Source organism: Pogona vitticeps, chromosome 12 (assembly GCF_051106095.1).
Source record: "Pogona vitticeps strain Pit_001003342236 chromosome 12, PviZW2.1, whole genome shotgun sequence".
In the NCBI taxonomy this organism is placed as follows: Eukaryota; Metazoa; Chordata; class Lepidosauria; order Squamata; family Agamidae; genus Pogona; species Pogona vitticeps.
This window is the reverse complement of record NC_135794.1, coordinates 26,032,592-26,046,619: the sequence shown is the minus strand read 5'-3', so window position 1 is coordinate 26,046,619 and position 14,028 is coordinate 26,032,592. Positions and strand designations below refer to the sequence as shown.

The 14,028-nt window shown below is 51.2% G+C and overlaps 1 protein-coding gene across 10 annotated transcripts in view; it reads right to left on the bottom strand.

Moving 5' to 3' along the window:
• The window catches only part of MYO9A (myosin IXA), an 85,081-nt gene that overhangs the window by 35,494 nt on the left and 35,559 nt on the right, over nucleotides 1-14,028 (bottom strand). For all 10 annotated transcript variants that reach the window (XM_072981851.2, XM_072981843.2, XM_072981846.2 and 7 more), the window contains 8 exons: nucleotides 13,273-13,370; nucleotides 12,325-12,451; nucleotides 11,433-11,522; nucleotides 9,073-9,189; nucleotides 6,474-6,608; nucleotides 5,802-5,923; nucleotides 4,508-4,649; nucleotides 3,139-3,334 (listed from right to left, as the gene is read on the bottom strand). In XM_072981851.2, coding sequence (XP_072837952.2) covers nucleotides 3,139-3,334; nucleotides 4,508-4,649; nucleotides 5,802-5,923; nucleotides 6,474-6,608; nucleotides 9,073-9,189; nucleotides 11,433-11,522; nucleotides 12,325-12,451; nucleotides 13,273-13,370 — 1,027 coding nt within the window. The remainder of the gene's footprint in view (nucleotides 1-3,138; nucleotides 3,335-4,507; nucleotides 4,650-5,801; nucleotides 5,924-6,473; nucleotides 6,609-9,072; nucleotides 9,190-11,432; nucleotides 11,523-12,324; nucleotides 12,452-13,272; nucleotides 13,371-14,028) is intronic.

Here is a 14,028-nt window from a genome sequence, read left to right as displayed (position 1 = left end):
AACGAAACCCCCCAAAAGCCCCCGATCCCCATGCTTCCCCCTCGGCTCCTCTGCTCCTGCCGGTGGGAGGGCTCTCTCTACAGCAGCGACCGCCTGCGTTGGCGTGGAGGGCTGGGCAGCAGATCAGAGTCTGTTCCTCTGAACAAGGCGCTGTCTTTAGAGGTGAAGTCCACAGATTTATACACAAGAAACCAAGCAGCGAGGCTCAGGGCCCTGGCTATGGTTCCCCCGCCCTCACTTGCCTGCCACAGCTTTGCAAACCTGCTTTCCTTCCTCCACCCACCTCCAGGGATCCAGGCCCATTCAGCCCCACAGCCCTGGGTCAGAGGCCCGCAGGGGAAGGAAGCTGCAGAGGGCAAAGAGTGGCCAGAGGGGGAGGAATCACAGGCATCCCTCCCCGGTCAGGCATGCCTCACAATCTGCGTCCCAGTGTTGTGGCATTTGTTCCTCAAGACACGGCGCCTCAGTCTTTGCACCCGCAGAGACTCCCAGTCACGAGACGGTCATCACCCGCCCTCCCTGCCCGCTTCACCTTCCCTTTTCTTTAGGAAAAAAATGATGATGCGTGATCAGCATCACTGAGCACGGCACATTCTTAAATCTGAAATGGCTGCTTTTTTCTACCACAGGAAAGCCCAAATCAGAATGCATGGTGGGTGGGGTGGGGAGGCAATCAAGAAAACAATTGGCAAATAGAAATAAGGTTTTGAGAAGGCCCCACTTGTCCAAAAACATTATTTAAGCCCACAAAAGCCCTGCATCTGCAACACCAGTTTCCTTGCCTTCTCACCATATTGGCAAAAATCTGTTTGTTAAGAGTAAACCAGGTTTTGCGTCTCACACAACCTCTTCCCCCCTCCACCCCCAGATTAAAAACTCTAGGTAAGACACACATGCAAAGCATGAGCCGACGTGCGCCCTTGGGGCCACGATGTGCCAAGAAAGTGGACCTTCCCAGACAAGACAAGCGAACCTGGGCCTCTTGGTGCCTCTCGCAGGACAGAAGCGAGAACCGGGGCCCTGGCCTTTGACCTGAGAGCTGCAAAACTGAGGAACGGGTGGATTCCCGGTGCCCCAAGCGTTCCATTTCTGCCAACGGCCTTTTCCGAAAGAATACAATCAGTGCGTCAAAATGGGCCAGCAAGAACTGTGCCCACCAAACAAGACAGCAGAACTGACTAGGATTTCACGTTAAATGAATCCATTTCACCACTAAAGGCTTGATAGACTTTTGAAGTGTGCTTGTGAAACCCATGCCTGGAATGACCCGAGATCCAACGGGAGAGAGATTTCTTAAGAACCGCCTCTTCGGGATAAGTGTGTTGTCACTGAGCTGGACCAGGAGATGGCGTCTGCCAGGGTCTGGCACGAATGTCTGCACAGAGAACGCAGGGCAGTCGGTTCAATTCACCGCCTTTCACTGTGAGAGGCAAAGGAATTCGGAGGCCTGAACCGAGGAGGAGAAACAAGAACAAGCCTCGCCACATATGGCCTGCCCCAGACGGAAAACCTCCGCCATGAGAGAGGAGGGCAGAGACAGCCATGGGACCCTGCCCTCACCTGGAGAAACTCAGATGGATAGCTTGCTGCCTTGCGGGTACGGGGGAGGGAGAGGACTCTGGAACACCTGGGAGAGGAGAGACACCCCGCCCCCCCAAAAAAAACACCAGTTCTCACTGGAGGGGATCTCGGGCCAAGACCCTGGAAACCAGCCCGGCTGCTCCCAACTTCACAGCGAGGAAACAGCCCAATAAAATACGCGCTTAGTACACCAAAGAAAATGTTCAAGACTGCTCTGCATCTTTAACTCATGGCCTGGGGGAATCTCTTCCTCTCATCCAGGGGCTTCAACAGCCCTCCCTCTTGCTACTTGTGCAGGCGTGATGGCAGCCTTGCACACCCCTGGGCGGCTGCAGGCCGGGGCGAGCCGGTCCTGCCCTGGTCTGTGAGACAACCGTCGTGCCGGGAAAGGAGGAACCAAGCCAGGAGGAGTCCCTCAAGGCACCCTTTCCACGAGGCCGTCCCTTCTGAGCGTCTCAGTAGCCGGCAACGGCGGTCGATCAGTTGCCATGTATAAGCGACCCCTCCGTTCTCACACCTCACTGCCAGAAGGGAACAAGAGGACCAGCACAAGGGGACGCAGAATCCTCCTCTTTCCCGTTTTGATCCAAGTAGGGATTCCTGGGTGACCAGGAGTGACTGAGACTCACAGCGGGACCCTCCAGCTCTCAAGGGCCTCCGCCCGTCCCTCCCTCCCTCCCTCCAAGACCAGAAGGAGCCTGGCACTGGGTGCAAGAAGGCTCAGCAAACCAAGCAAAGCTGGCATGTCTTGAGGGACAGGGACTCTCTTTTAATCTACCCTCTCCTGTTCAAGGCAGCTGCCCCTCAGGTGAAGGATTGGCCACACTGGCACTGCTCCCTATGAGTTAAGACACCTTCTGCATAAATGGAAGGCTTTGCCCACAAAGAAAGAAAAGAAGGGAGGGAGGGAGGGAGGGAGGGAGAGACAGAGAGAGAGAGAGAGAGAGAGAGAGAGAGACAGAGACAGAGACAGAGACAGAGAGAGAGAGAGAGAGAGAGAGAGAGAGAGAGAAAGAAAGAAAGAAAGAAAGAAAGAAAGAAAGAAAGAAAGAAAGAAAAAGAAAGAGAGGGAGGGAGGGAGGGAGGGAGGGAGGGAGAGAGAGAGAGAGAGAGAGAGAGAAAGAAAGAAAGAAAGAAAGAAAGAAAGAAAGAAAGAAAGAAAGAAAGAGAGGGAGGGAGGGAGGGAGGGAGGGAGGGAGGAAGGCTCCACTTTCAAAAAGGCAGATGAATTTGTATCATGCAGGCATAATCGGTTTTCAAAATCTATACAGTTGCCAAGCTCTCTGAAGAATTAATCCTCCAAAAGAAGGTGACCCGATTCACTCATCCTGAAATATTAAGATCTGCTTTAACTTCTGCTCACAGTATCATCCTTCTCACCTTCAATATTTTACAGCTTATTTTGAGGACGTACATATAAAGCACATAAAAACCTTCAGTGGAAGTTCAGAATTCATAAACTACCCATAAAATATAAAGCACTGATATCCATCCAAGAATCAAGAGGAAAAGGAATTACATATATGAAGGGGTATAGATATAATCCTGAACACTTACCTGTTTTCTTTGCAGTGAGTCTTCTTCCAGCCTCCCTAAACGCCACCATGGCTCTGAAGAAAGCTCTGAGGACCGCCCAGCGAAACACTGAGACAGGATCAATCCCTATCAGTCCACAGATGAAGGCACTCTTGCTGCTTCTGAGGAGAGCAACAATGTCTGGTCTCATATGGTCAGTATTTTTCTCCCGGAAATCCTAAAGACAGGAAAGGAAGGAGGAGTTCAGCCAGCCTCAGCGTCTTCATCTGACCCGGGTGGTTTCAACGCTTGTTCTGCGATGGCAGAGCCTCTCTCTGAAGGCCTTTAATTCAAGGCTCAAAGGGGCTGAGAGGAGATGGAACGGGGTTACGTATTCCAAGTCACAGGCAACCGATGTAGAAGGGCACCTCCCTGGGCCACCGGCGGTTTCCAAGTCCGGCCCAGGGCAAGGGGCTCTTTTTATAAAACCCAGCGGTCCCTCGGAGGGAGCCACTTCCTCCGTGCGCGGGGCAGAAGCCGTGAGTGGAGGGAAGGGAAGCCTACAGGAATGGGTGCCTTGGGGGGGGGAGAGGGGAGGTGCCAAAAGCGAACGCGCGCTTTGCGTTTCCAGCTTCGGTCATTCACCTCCCTCGGTTTGACACGTTCACTGGGTGAGGGAAGGAAGCCTCCTGAGGAGAGCGGTTCCCCACCCTAAAGCCAGACCCACTTAAGGCCCCACGGGCCAAAATATCTGGACTCTGGAACCAATCTGTTTCAGGATGGGCTTTTGTGGATCCAAATCCATTTCTTCAGGTGCAAGATACCTGTCTTCTACATTTAGGCATCTCCCCAGCTCTCGAGAGGCCCACCCCGATGCTGGGAGAACCAGACCTGTATTCTGAAATGAAACCACACCATTTAACTGGACTGAAATCCCACAGGAAACCACGGGGCAGCCAATCATGATTAGCTACACCGAGAGTAATAAAGAAAAGGTATATATATCTTGGATATATCCTGCACGTGTCCCAGCCGAAGAAAAGAGACTTAGACACTTAAAGCTGCAGGTTCAAGATGTACAACACACTGAATGAAATGTCCATGTCGTGGGGGATCCAGAGAATCATAGAAGAGCGAATCCAGAAGGGGCCGACCAGGCCATCAAGTCCGACCCCAGGCTCATGGCAGGGATACAAGTCAAAGGTTATTTGTCAGGTGGCTGTCCAAATTTCTCTCGAAGGCCTCCAGAGTTGGCACACTCACCCCCTCTCGAGTCCGTTTGTTCCACTCCTGAGATAATAGTTCCTACTTGAAGAACCACCTCGTCTGCTGCCGTAATCGTCGTGACTCTCAGGGGAGGAGGAAGACATACCGTTAAAGAGAAATAGGTAGCAACAGACACGGTACAGACCTTCACGCCATATTTCACTTTTCCAGCATAGTGTTTGATGATGAAAGCAGGTTCCATGACAGTTGGAAATTCGATGTAGAGGTTCCCTTCATGCTGACGCTTGAACTTGTCCAGCAATGTTTGATTTGTAGCTTGTGGGAAACTAAATCAATAGGGGAAAAATACGAGAGCTTTCTTTTCGGATGTAAACATGACTTTGATCAAGCACTAATCACACAAGGAGAAGCTGATTCCAGGGAAACGTCCCAGCTCAGATCTCTCTCTCTCTCTCTCTCTCTCTCGTTTCTGAAGATGTTAACACTAAGAGTCAAAATGTGATTTGTGACCACTCAGCCAGTGGTATCTGCATCAACAGAAACACAGAGGCACTGAGGACTAGATCTCAGGGTTCTGATGCCGATTTCTAAGCCTTCACACCCTCTTCACCCCCATGTCAAATGCGATGCATGTCCTCCTGCTGACCTGAGCTGACCTGCCATGGAAAGGGCCATCGACAACCTTGTGTGGGCCAAAGGGGAGACCAGACACCCCCTCTTTCTCCGAGTCCCCAAACAATTATAGTAACAGAAGGCCTGCCAAGGTGTGCATGAAAATGTGGGCCTTCCTATCTTATCATGGACTCGGGTGCTTTGGGAGCATAATTCATGGGGCAGAAGGCAGGAGAGCCGAGCAGCGCTGATTCCCGACAGCACCCTAAGCACCGTCTTCTTCTTTCCAGGCAGGGACTTTCCCTCTGGGACTAAGAGAGCTTCCGGCGACACGCTCTCTTCCTGCTTACGACCACTGCACCCCCTCAGGGTTGCAAACCAGGGATAGCTGAAGTTTCCCAAGCCCTCTGCCTCCTGGGGGGGGGTGGGGGCGCAGGGAGAGGGCCCCCAGCCCTGCACCCACCGGGCCTGGTTTCTGACAAAGCCTTCCTCCCTGGGCCCTGCCCAGAATATCCCTTCACCTACGGCTCCGCTTTGTGCTGCCTTGACCCTGGAACGGCTGCAGCCAAAGGAAAGGCTGGTGTCTTTTGCAAGACCAGCCCCGCCATTAGGCAGAGGATGATGGCTACCCTGGGCAGCCGATCATGGGTGCAGCAACCTTTTCACACCAGCCCCACCTGCCCCATTAAAAAAATGGGCCTGAGGGAGGCTTGGCGCCAGGGGCATCATCCTGCCTGACAGAAGCGAGAGTTTTAAAGGGCACGGCAAGGGGGCTGTGAGAGAACACCTTTCGCTCCTGGTAAAGGAGGCACCCCGATTCAGTGCAGGCCCGCATATCCCAAGGGCGGAAGGCTCTCCTCACTCACTTGCTCTCCTCGTCCAGCAGGTGGAGGAGCCCCGTTGGTTTCTTACTGATCAGGTTTATGCAGCCAGAGTTGTCGATGTAGTCTATGTTATGCCAGGTGATGCCTTCGAGTCGGTATTCCTCCTGGGTGTCACAGGGAGACAAAAGCCATGCCACACATTAGCGGTCACACACACACACCCGGTGAACCTTATGCGGGCCTTTCCGACAACAAGCCCCCCCCCCCCGTGGGAAGTCCAATCACATCTCACTAGGCTGAGCGCCCCGGGGCCTCTGAGCACACCCCCCATTCCAAACGCAAACGGGCCCCGGAGCCTGCGTGGAAAGCCCCGCCTTGGCCGAGAAAGGGCTCCCACTGAGTGTCTTGGGCCAGGCCTTTCCTGAGATCACCGCAACGTGGAACCTGTCAACGGCCCCACAAAGGCAGCCCCGGAAATAGCCTGAAGTGAGCTGAGAGGGAGAAGTTAAGCCTCTCAGCTGGCAGGCCTGGTCCCCCGAACTGGCATGCGGTTTTCCTGGAACCTCCAACCAGACACTTCACTGTCCACAGAGCCCCCCACGACCTCCCGAAAACAGAGCCATCTGCCCGAAGGCAAGGGGCAGAAGGACCACTCGGGCAACATTGGTACCAGCAGCCCGTACAAAAATAGGAACTGCCGTTTTACAGACTTACTTGCTCCAGCTTAAAGATGTGTTGGTTAAAATAGTGCTGTAAACGTTCGTTTGCAAAGTTAATGCAGAATTGTTCAAAGCTATTACTTTCATAATCTTCAAAGCCAAAAATATCAAGGACTCCAATGGACAAAGTCTGCAAGACAAGGAAAAGCAAAAATATGGTGGTATCTGGCAGACTGGCCTTCTCAGGCTTGACAAAGCTGTGCAGCTGAGATCCCATGTGTGTGTGTGTGGCAGGGTGGCAGAACAAAAACCAGGAGTCCCTTCTCAAAGTCGCCCTATCCTGCTGCTCAGAGGCTTCGTTTTATACTGCTGTGGCCTACAGACAGCGTGGGCGACGAAGGAGGGCTCTCTCAGGAGGCTGGGGGGGGCACGTGAGCTGTGGCATTGGAAAGGAAGTAGAGGGGGGGCAGGCTGGGCTTCTCCTCCTGCCCCATCCCCGTCCCCCTTCTAGCCCCACATCTAAAACTGCCTGCCGCCACCTGCCTCAAAGAGTTTGCCTGGTGGCGGTAGCTGTGGCTCCAGGAGCGGCTTCCACCCTACGAGGCGGCCAGTGGCCAACAACCCCCGCTGGCTGTCGTTTCAGCTCTCCACAAAGAGCAGAAGGTGAGGGCAAACCCGAGAGGGAGCAGCAGGATCCAGCGGTGCCAGAGCCCAAGGCACCCGAGTGTCTTCCTGAGCAAAAGCTTGCAAATCTTGCACTGAAAACAATGCAAGGCACACAGACGGGTCTCCTGTGAGGTTGGAATGCTTTCAACACCCTCTTCATTTGCACCAGTGAGAATCACACCCACAAATTCTGAAGCCAAACTTTTAGCTATTTTTATCAATGTACTGGAAAGAGTGTTTTAATGCCAAGCCAGGCTCTTTGGATTTATTTAATGAGTGATTTATTTAGGGACTATCCAGTTAATCTCTTAATAGTTAATGAGGAATTTTTACTTTTATGGTTTCCTCTATGCAAGCAGAGAGCCAAACTTACCCATTTACGTCTCCAAAAACTAATAAATACAGCCTTCCAAGACCAGAGTGTAGCCTAGACAAGCTTCACACAGAACGAAATATATTTGTTCACATGTGAAGGCATTCAACTACATTTAAGGATCTCCTTCTTCTTGATATATCATGACATGTTTTACACACAGTGGCATGTGCTGTTTTCCCCCCACAATATATGTTTTTTACATTATGCTACATATATACTCTCTGTGTGTGTGAGTGTGTGTGTGTGTATGAGAGAGAGAGAGAGAGAGAGAGAGAGAGAGAAATGTGTATGTATTAGACTTGCCAGGGGATTTAATAAACGGAGCTTGCCAGTATGCAGATCTTAATTCTGCATACAAGTATTTAAAGTTCCAGATGATGGCAACTTACTAGGAGAGAGTCACCCAGCACACTGATGGCTTTGCATCAGAGACTTACCCTGCAGATTAAAGCTTTTAAAAAGAGAAAATCAGGGTGTGCGCATGTGTGCGCTGAATGCTTCGTGATGTTATAAAAACAGATGATCTTACAACACCAGCGCTGCATACAAATACACACGGGCACAAGCAATTTCTCCTCCATGAACAGCAGGTTCCTTTGGCAGATAACGTCACCAGCTTTCCATACGTGAGTCCCATACCAAGTGTGGAACAATGGCCCACACGGAGCCTGAACGACTGGGATTTATTTGCAATCTGCTAAGTGCTGACCACTCTAGCTGCCTTCCTGCTTAGGGTCCATTAAGCCCATAACCCTGCTTGGCTGGAGGGCTGTGTCGTGAGGAAGGCTCTGCACTAAACATTCAGCGGCAGCAAAAACCACAGCAAGCATACAGTCTTATGACATCTGAAAGCAATGACTATAATCTTCACATGAATCTAGGGACAACCGAGATATGAACCCAGAAGTCAGGAATAAACGGCACTAATCCAAACCATGCTCAGAAAACAGTAATCACTGGGGCTGACACTGACCGACATCATTCCACCCCTCCGCTCTGCAAAAGGAAGGCAATGAGGCAGGCTGGAAGATGCTTTGGCCAGGACAGGCCTCGGCCCAGCCAGGGAACCAAGTCCTTTCCCCTTCCCCACCCTCGTCCCAGCAGGGGGTCCAAGGCTCCCGAGTCCAACAGGCAGGGCCCCGAAACCTAGGCTGGCCAGTGAGGCGCTCACAGCGCCAGAGGCAAGACGGTGCACGCACCCCCACCCAGCCACCGACTACGGCCCAGTCCGGATTGACACGGACGCTATTTGCTCAGCGCCTGCGCTTGAAGGCTGGCCTTCGGCTCAGAAATGGCTTTCCTTCAGATGAAGCCAGTCTTCAAGGCAGGAGTGGGGAGAGGCGGGGGGGGGGAGCTTTGCCCCACAGGGCGTCACGGCTCAAAAGCTCCCTGAACCACTCCAAAAGCCAGGTTTTCTGAACAGCTCTGACAGGAAGCAACAGGGTCGGCCCTTTGTTTGTTTGTTTCCCCGGAGACAAAAGCTTGGAGGGACCCAAAAACCATGTCCCTTTTCTTCCGCCATTCTCCTAAAGCCCAAACGGGCAACATTTCTCTCCGTCTCCCAAGCTCTCCACACAAAGCCCGTCCTTTGGCCGGGGGGGGGGTGGGTTACCTTGGTGCTTTCCTCCAAGTCCTTGGTGTTCAAAAGTGCGTGGTTAATTCTAAAAACAATCCAGTCGAACAGGGCGCTGTACAAGGATTTAGCCATGGAATCCCGCACCGTGACAGCCTGGAACATCAAGCACGATCATTAGAAATCAACCCAGAAATCCACTGCATTTAGTTTGTCTTTCTGACAAGAGGAGGTGGTCACTATTTGGAGGAGACACTTCCACGCCTGGCCTCCTCTTCTTCCACCAACGCAGCGTAAGTGCTGCTCTCCTAGCGCCAGTCACAAAAGCCCAGGGAGGGTGGACTCTGTGAGTCTGGAGGGTTCAAAGAGTCCCGTCAGCATCGAGGCTGAGCGTGCATCTGAACCCAAGGCTCTCACTCCTGGCCCAATGTTGTCGATTAGACCACACTGGCTTTTCCAGCAAAATTATTAGTTACATGCCCTACGTCTTAATCTGCAGGAAGAACGGAAGTTCTTTTACTGGCAACATCCTGGTTTCTTTTGTCACCTAATACATTAACTACGTTTTGAATGCTAAAGCAAATAATACTTTGAAACCTGCTGAGAGGTGTGTGCGTCTGTATGTAAATCCTCCCTTAGCGTAACATTCTTTTAAGCAGCTTGAATAGAGAAAGTACATAATGATAAATCAAATTCTTCAACATGGGCTCCTGAGCAGGCAAAACCACCACAGGGACGAGCCACCTGTGTGGTCCCTCGGGCCAGTTCCTGCCACCCGCGGCCGGTGGGGAAGGGCATTTTGGTGCTGCCAGATTTGCTACTGAATTTGGACACCACAGGATGAAAAGGCAGCCTTTTCCCCCTCCTGGAAGCCCCCTTGAGGACCAAGGGTGGACCATCTATGTACCTTCCCCCCACCCAAATATGCCTTTACACACACATCCATGCTTCTAGGATGATTCTCTACACACGAAGCACTGCTGTGCAAGGAGTACGCGCGGCATGCTAGAGGCCAAAAATACTCTTTTAAAGAAAAACCTTGCAGAGCTCCTTGGCAGTCCTTCCAAAGAGGGAGTGGCAGCCAACGACTCTTGGTGGGGGGGCTTTAGGGAGGCGGAGAAGTGAGTGGCTCCCACACATGTGGGCCACCTGCTTCTCGCCCCATCAAACAGCAAGACTGCACCCCTATTAAAACCCCCAGGTTAGGCTCGCACGGAGGGGTACCTGCTGCCACTCTTTCCTCCGCACGGACCTCACTGGGCTAATGAAAAGGCTGGCCCCCCTTTGTGGCAGGAACTGGGTCCCAAGAGAGGCCCTGAAAACTAGGACAGGCGGCATCTGCCAGAAGTGACTCAGCTACTTCTCTAGTTATTTATTGCCGGCCCTTTCCCTGGGGGAGCAAGTCCCACATTTGGAATCCCTGGATTTAGAACAAATTGCTCTCCCTCAGGTAATACTTCCAAGCCCACAAAACCGCACAAAGAGATCACGCGATACTTAAAACTAAACTAAACTAGACTGGAAGAGAATGCAATGTCCAAAGAATGATTACCGGGGCTAAGGGAAGAAATTCCTAATGTTGCTTTGCCAGCCCTCATAAGAGGTTTAGGGTTTTTCATATCTCTGTACTGCAGCTCTCAGAAATAAAACCTGTCCCTGACTTTTTTATTTTTTAAGAATCAATAAAGTAATGAGAATCAGCTTCAATCCGACATCGGGGCCTTAGAGCGTTAAATTGTGAGCATTTGAACCTATAGCACAGAGAAAGTATATCTGCTCAGAAGGGAGCAACAGCAGATGGTTGCCCTACTGCTTTTTCCTCTTCTCCCCCATCCCCCCCGCCCGGCGCTCCTTCATGTCTCCTCCTTTCCTGATGTCGTGTCTTGCATGTGCTGGTCAAGCTCTGAGCAAAGGAAACAGAAATCAAACCGTCTGCCTCCTCCTGGAGAACGGGTTCAAAATCACTTTCTCGGCCTCAAGTCTCTCTTCCTGGAGGCTTGCTCCCTGCAAACGGTCTCTCGCAAAACCTTCTTCTTTAGTGTGCACAAGAGATTCCCTGTGTGCGTGTAAACAACCCGGCAAAGGCGGAGCAGGCCCCTTGGGCACAGAACACAAACTAACCCGGGGAGGTGAGACAGGTAAACGAGAGAGAGCCAGGGAAGCAGAGGGGGCTCTCCTGGTGGAGGAACCTCCCGCGGGCCTCCCGAATGCTGCGCCGCACCGCCTCTGCCAAAGAACAGGCCCGGCTGCTCTTCGGAACAGAAGATCAGGCGGGAGAATCAAAACCGTGGACTCCCCAAAGGACTGGGCCCTGGCCGAGGGGGCCAGAGAGGGGACTCCCCGGCCCGGTCCTACCGTTCGGGAACCTCACCGAGGCGAGAGGCTTTTGTCACACCTACCTCGGCTAGTTTGTAAGGCAAGACCAGCCTCTCCCCGACAGTCACCGTCTTCCTGGTCACTAGGGCTTCAAACAGCATTTCTTCTTTCACCTAACAAAGGAGGCCCAACCATCCCACCGTTAGCCACAATTTAAGAAGAAAATACACGGTCATGACTTGGGGCATTCAAGCACCAACCAACAATATCCCCCCCACACACACACACACACAAATGGGGATGGCGGCCATCTTCCATCCTCTTACGGCAGCTTGGCTTTGGCAGGAGCCCCTCGGGGCCAAAAGATACCAGCAGGGCCTCGAGACCATTGTGTAAAAGCACACAAATGTCGGACCCTGAGGCCTTGGACCCCACTTCGCAGGAACGGTCGTGCCACAGACGGCACGCTTCACAAGGGCCCGCCCATTTCCCATTCTAGTGGCTACTCGGGCCTTCCCTCAGCAGTGGCCACGCAAAGCAGCCCACAGGTTTTCTGGTGGCCAGAGTGACAGCCACTAAAGTTGACGAGTCAGCACTTGGGCCTCTCCTTATATGTCGGTTGGCATGTGATACAGGGTAGAAGTGCCAGTTTCTTAACTGGCAGCTAACAAAACTCGAACTCTTCCCTTGGCTACATCTGTTCCTGTCCAATGTTGCTGCTTGGAAGTGAACTGAAGGAGCTCCTCGGCCCTCGGTTGGTTGCAGGGACTCGAAGGGACACGGGCTGCGGGTGGCCTGGCCCCCAGTCGCCCTGAACCCCATCGGGGGTCCACGACCAGCAGGGAGAACCTGCTCAATAAAGGAGCAGATGGAGAGCCAACCCGAGGGCCTCTCTCTCACGAGTGACGCCTCGAAGACGTTTGCGCTCCCAAAGAAGAAGAGGCGGGCAGGCTCTGCCCGGGCCCCACGGCTCACCTCCAGGAGTTCGGAGACCACGGGCAGGACGTCCGGGTTGCAGATATCTATGGAGTCGTCCCGATAGGTCTTCTTTTTGTAGCAGATGTTGCCCAAGTGAAGGATGGCCGACAGAAGAGAAAAAATCCTGGGGACATCAAACAACACCGGGTTGACTGTCATCGTTTGCTTAGGAAGGAAACGGAAAAACCACCACAGAGGAGGATCCATGATGCTTTCACACTTCTGGGCCAACCCCCTCCTGTTACTTGATGTCAGCCGAGCACAAAGGGCACAACTTTGTGGGGGGGGAGGCGGGAGGGCAAACGGCTGAAAGTCACCAAGTTGGCAAAGACCTTATTCGTGGTGTGCATTATTTGTCACCCTCAGATTAAAGAAATATCATGTGTTTGTGCCCCGGCTTTTCCAGTCAGTTTTGATATTAAGATTCCTACATCTTTAATGTAAGCTCTTTATCAAATAGCTTCTAAAAGGCAACAATGACATGAAAAACAACTGCGAATATTACACACACCTGCCCCAAATATTTTTTGTGACATATGCAATTAATATTTTAGTAAGCCACCTAATTAAGTCTAAATAATGTCTGAATTGCAGAGAACCTGTCATTAAACAAGGCCAGAAAACACTGAACAGATGTTGCTCTGGTTAGAAGCACTTGGACAGTGCCAGGAAATCCATTCTAATATACTTCCCTAATTTTAGTACAACAAAAGCAGTCCGTAATTTCTCCCATGGAATTTTGTTGCTGAGACATTCTTGTGAACAGCCTGTGTCTTGACAGCAACTCTTAACTGCAAGAGAATGCAAAACTTTTTTTTATAGAGTCTGCTGGAAAGCTACATCATGGGCCACAACCAAATAGCCATGCAGGAGCGTTTGCAAGATGAGTTCAGAACACGATACTATCCGGCAACCCCTGATCATAACAAAAGCATGCCAACTTACTGTCTGCGTGTTTTGGGGAGAAAGCCGACCATTTCCATAGCTAACTGTAAGCGCTCAAAGTCATGCTTCAAGTCTTCCCCTTCAACTGAGAAGCAGTCCTATGGAGGTGAAAAAGCAGGAGCAATTAGCGAAGGGGCAGCCCTCTGCCATACAGTGCCGTTTTCAGACTGAGCAATTCAAGCCCTCCTCACAGAGGCTTGAGCAGAAGGTCTTCCCCTTTCCACTGCCTGTTACCAGCTTGGAGGTCATGCAGACACTCTGCAGGCTTTTGCTCGTCTCTCTGTTAACACAGGGAGGCTGAATATATCTCAGCCCTTTCTATGTTGGCCAATGTAATTTGGAATGTAATCTTAATAAAATCAACTTTTTTCCTGCATTAAATCACTAGAACTTTTTCTTTCTTGAAATTCTGAAAGAGTGCACCGAATAAAGAGCGAAATAAGTTCTTTTTTTTTTTTAAATCATCTGCCAGATTGCATTTCTCCTGAAGATGAAGAAACTGATTTTAGTGGATTTTAGCAGTGATGGAAAATTACTTCAAGACTTTTTCTGTCCTCTCTTTGGCAAAACACAATGTGAATATTTTGTTCTCATAGCTGAAGAAGTTGGTCAACATTACCTTGTCCTCTGTAATGTTTATAAATATCACATTTAAGTACATTTTCTCAGCATAAGTAAACCCAAACAAACATCCTCATTCTCATAATAGGGATTAAGATAACATTTTAAAATTGTCACATTTAGTATTCATAAATC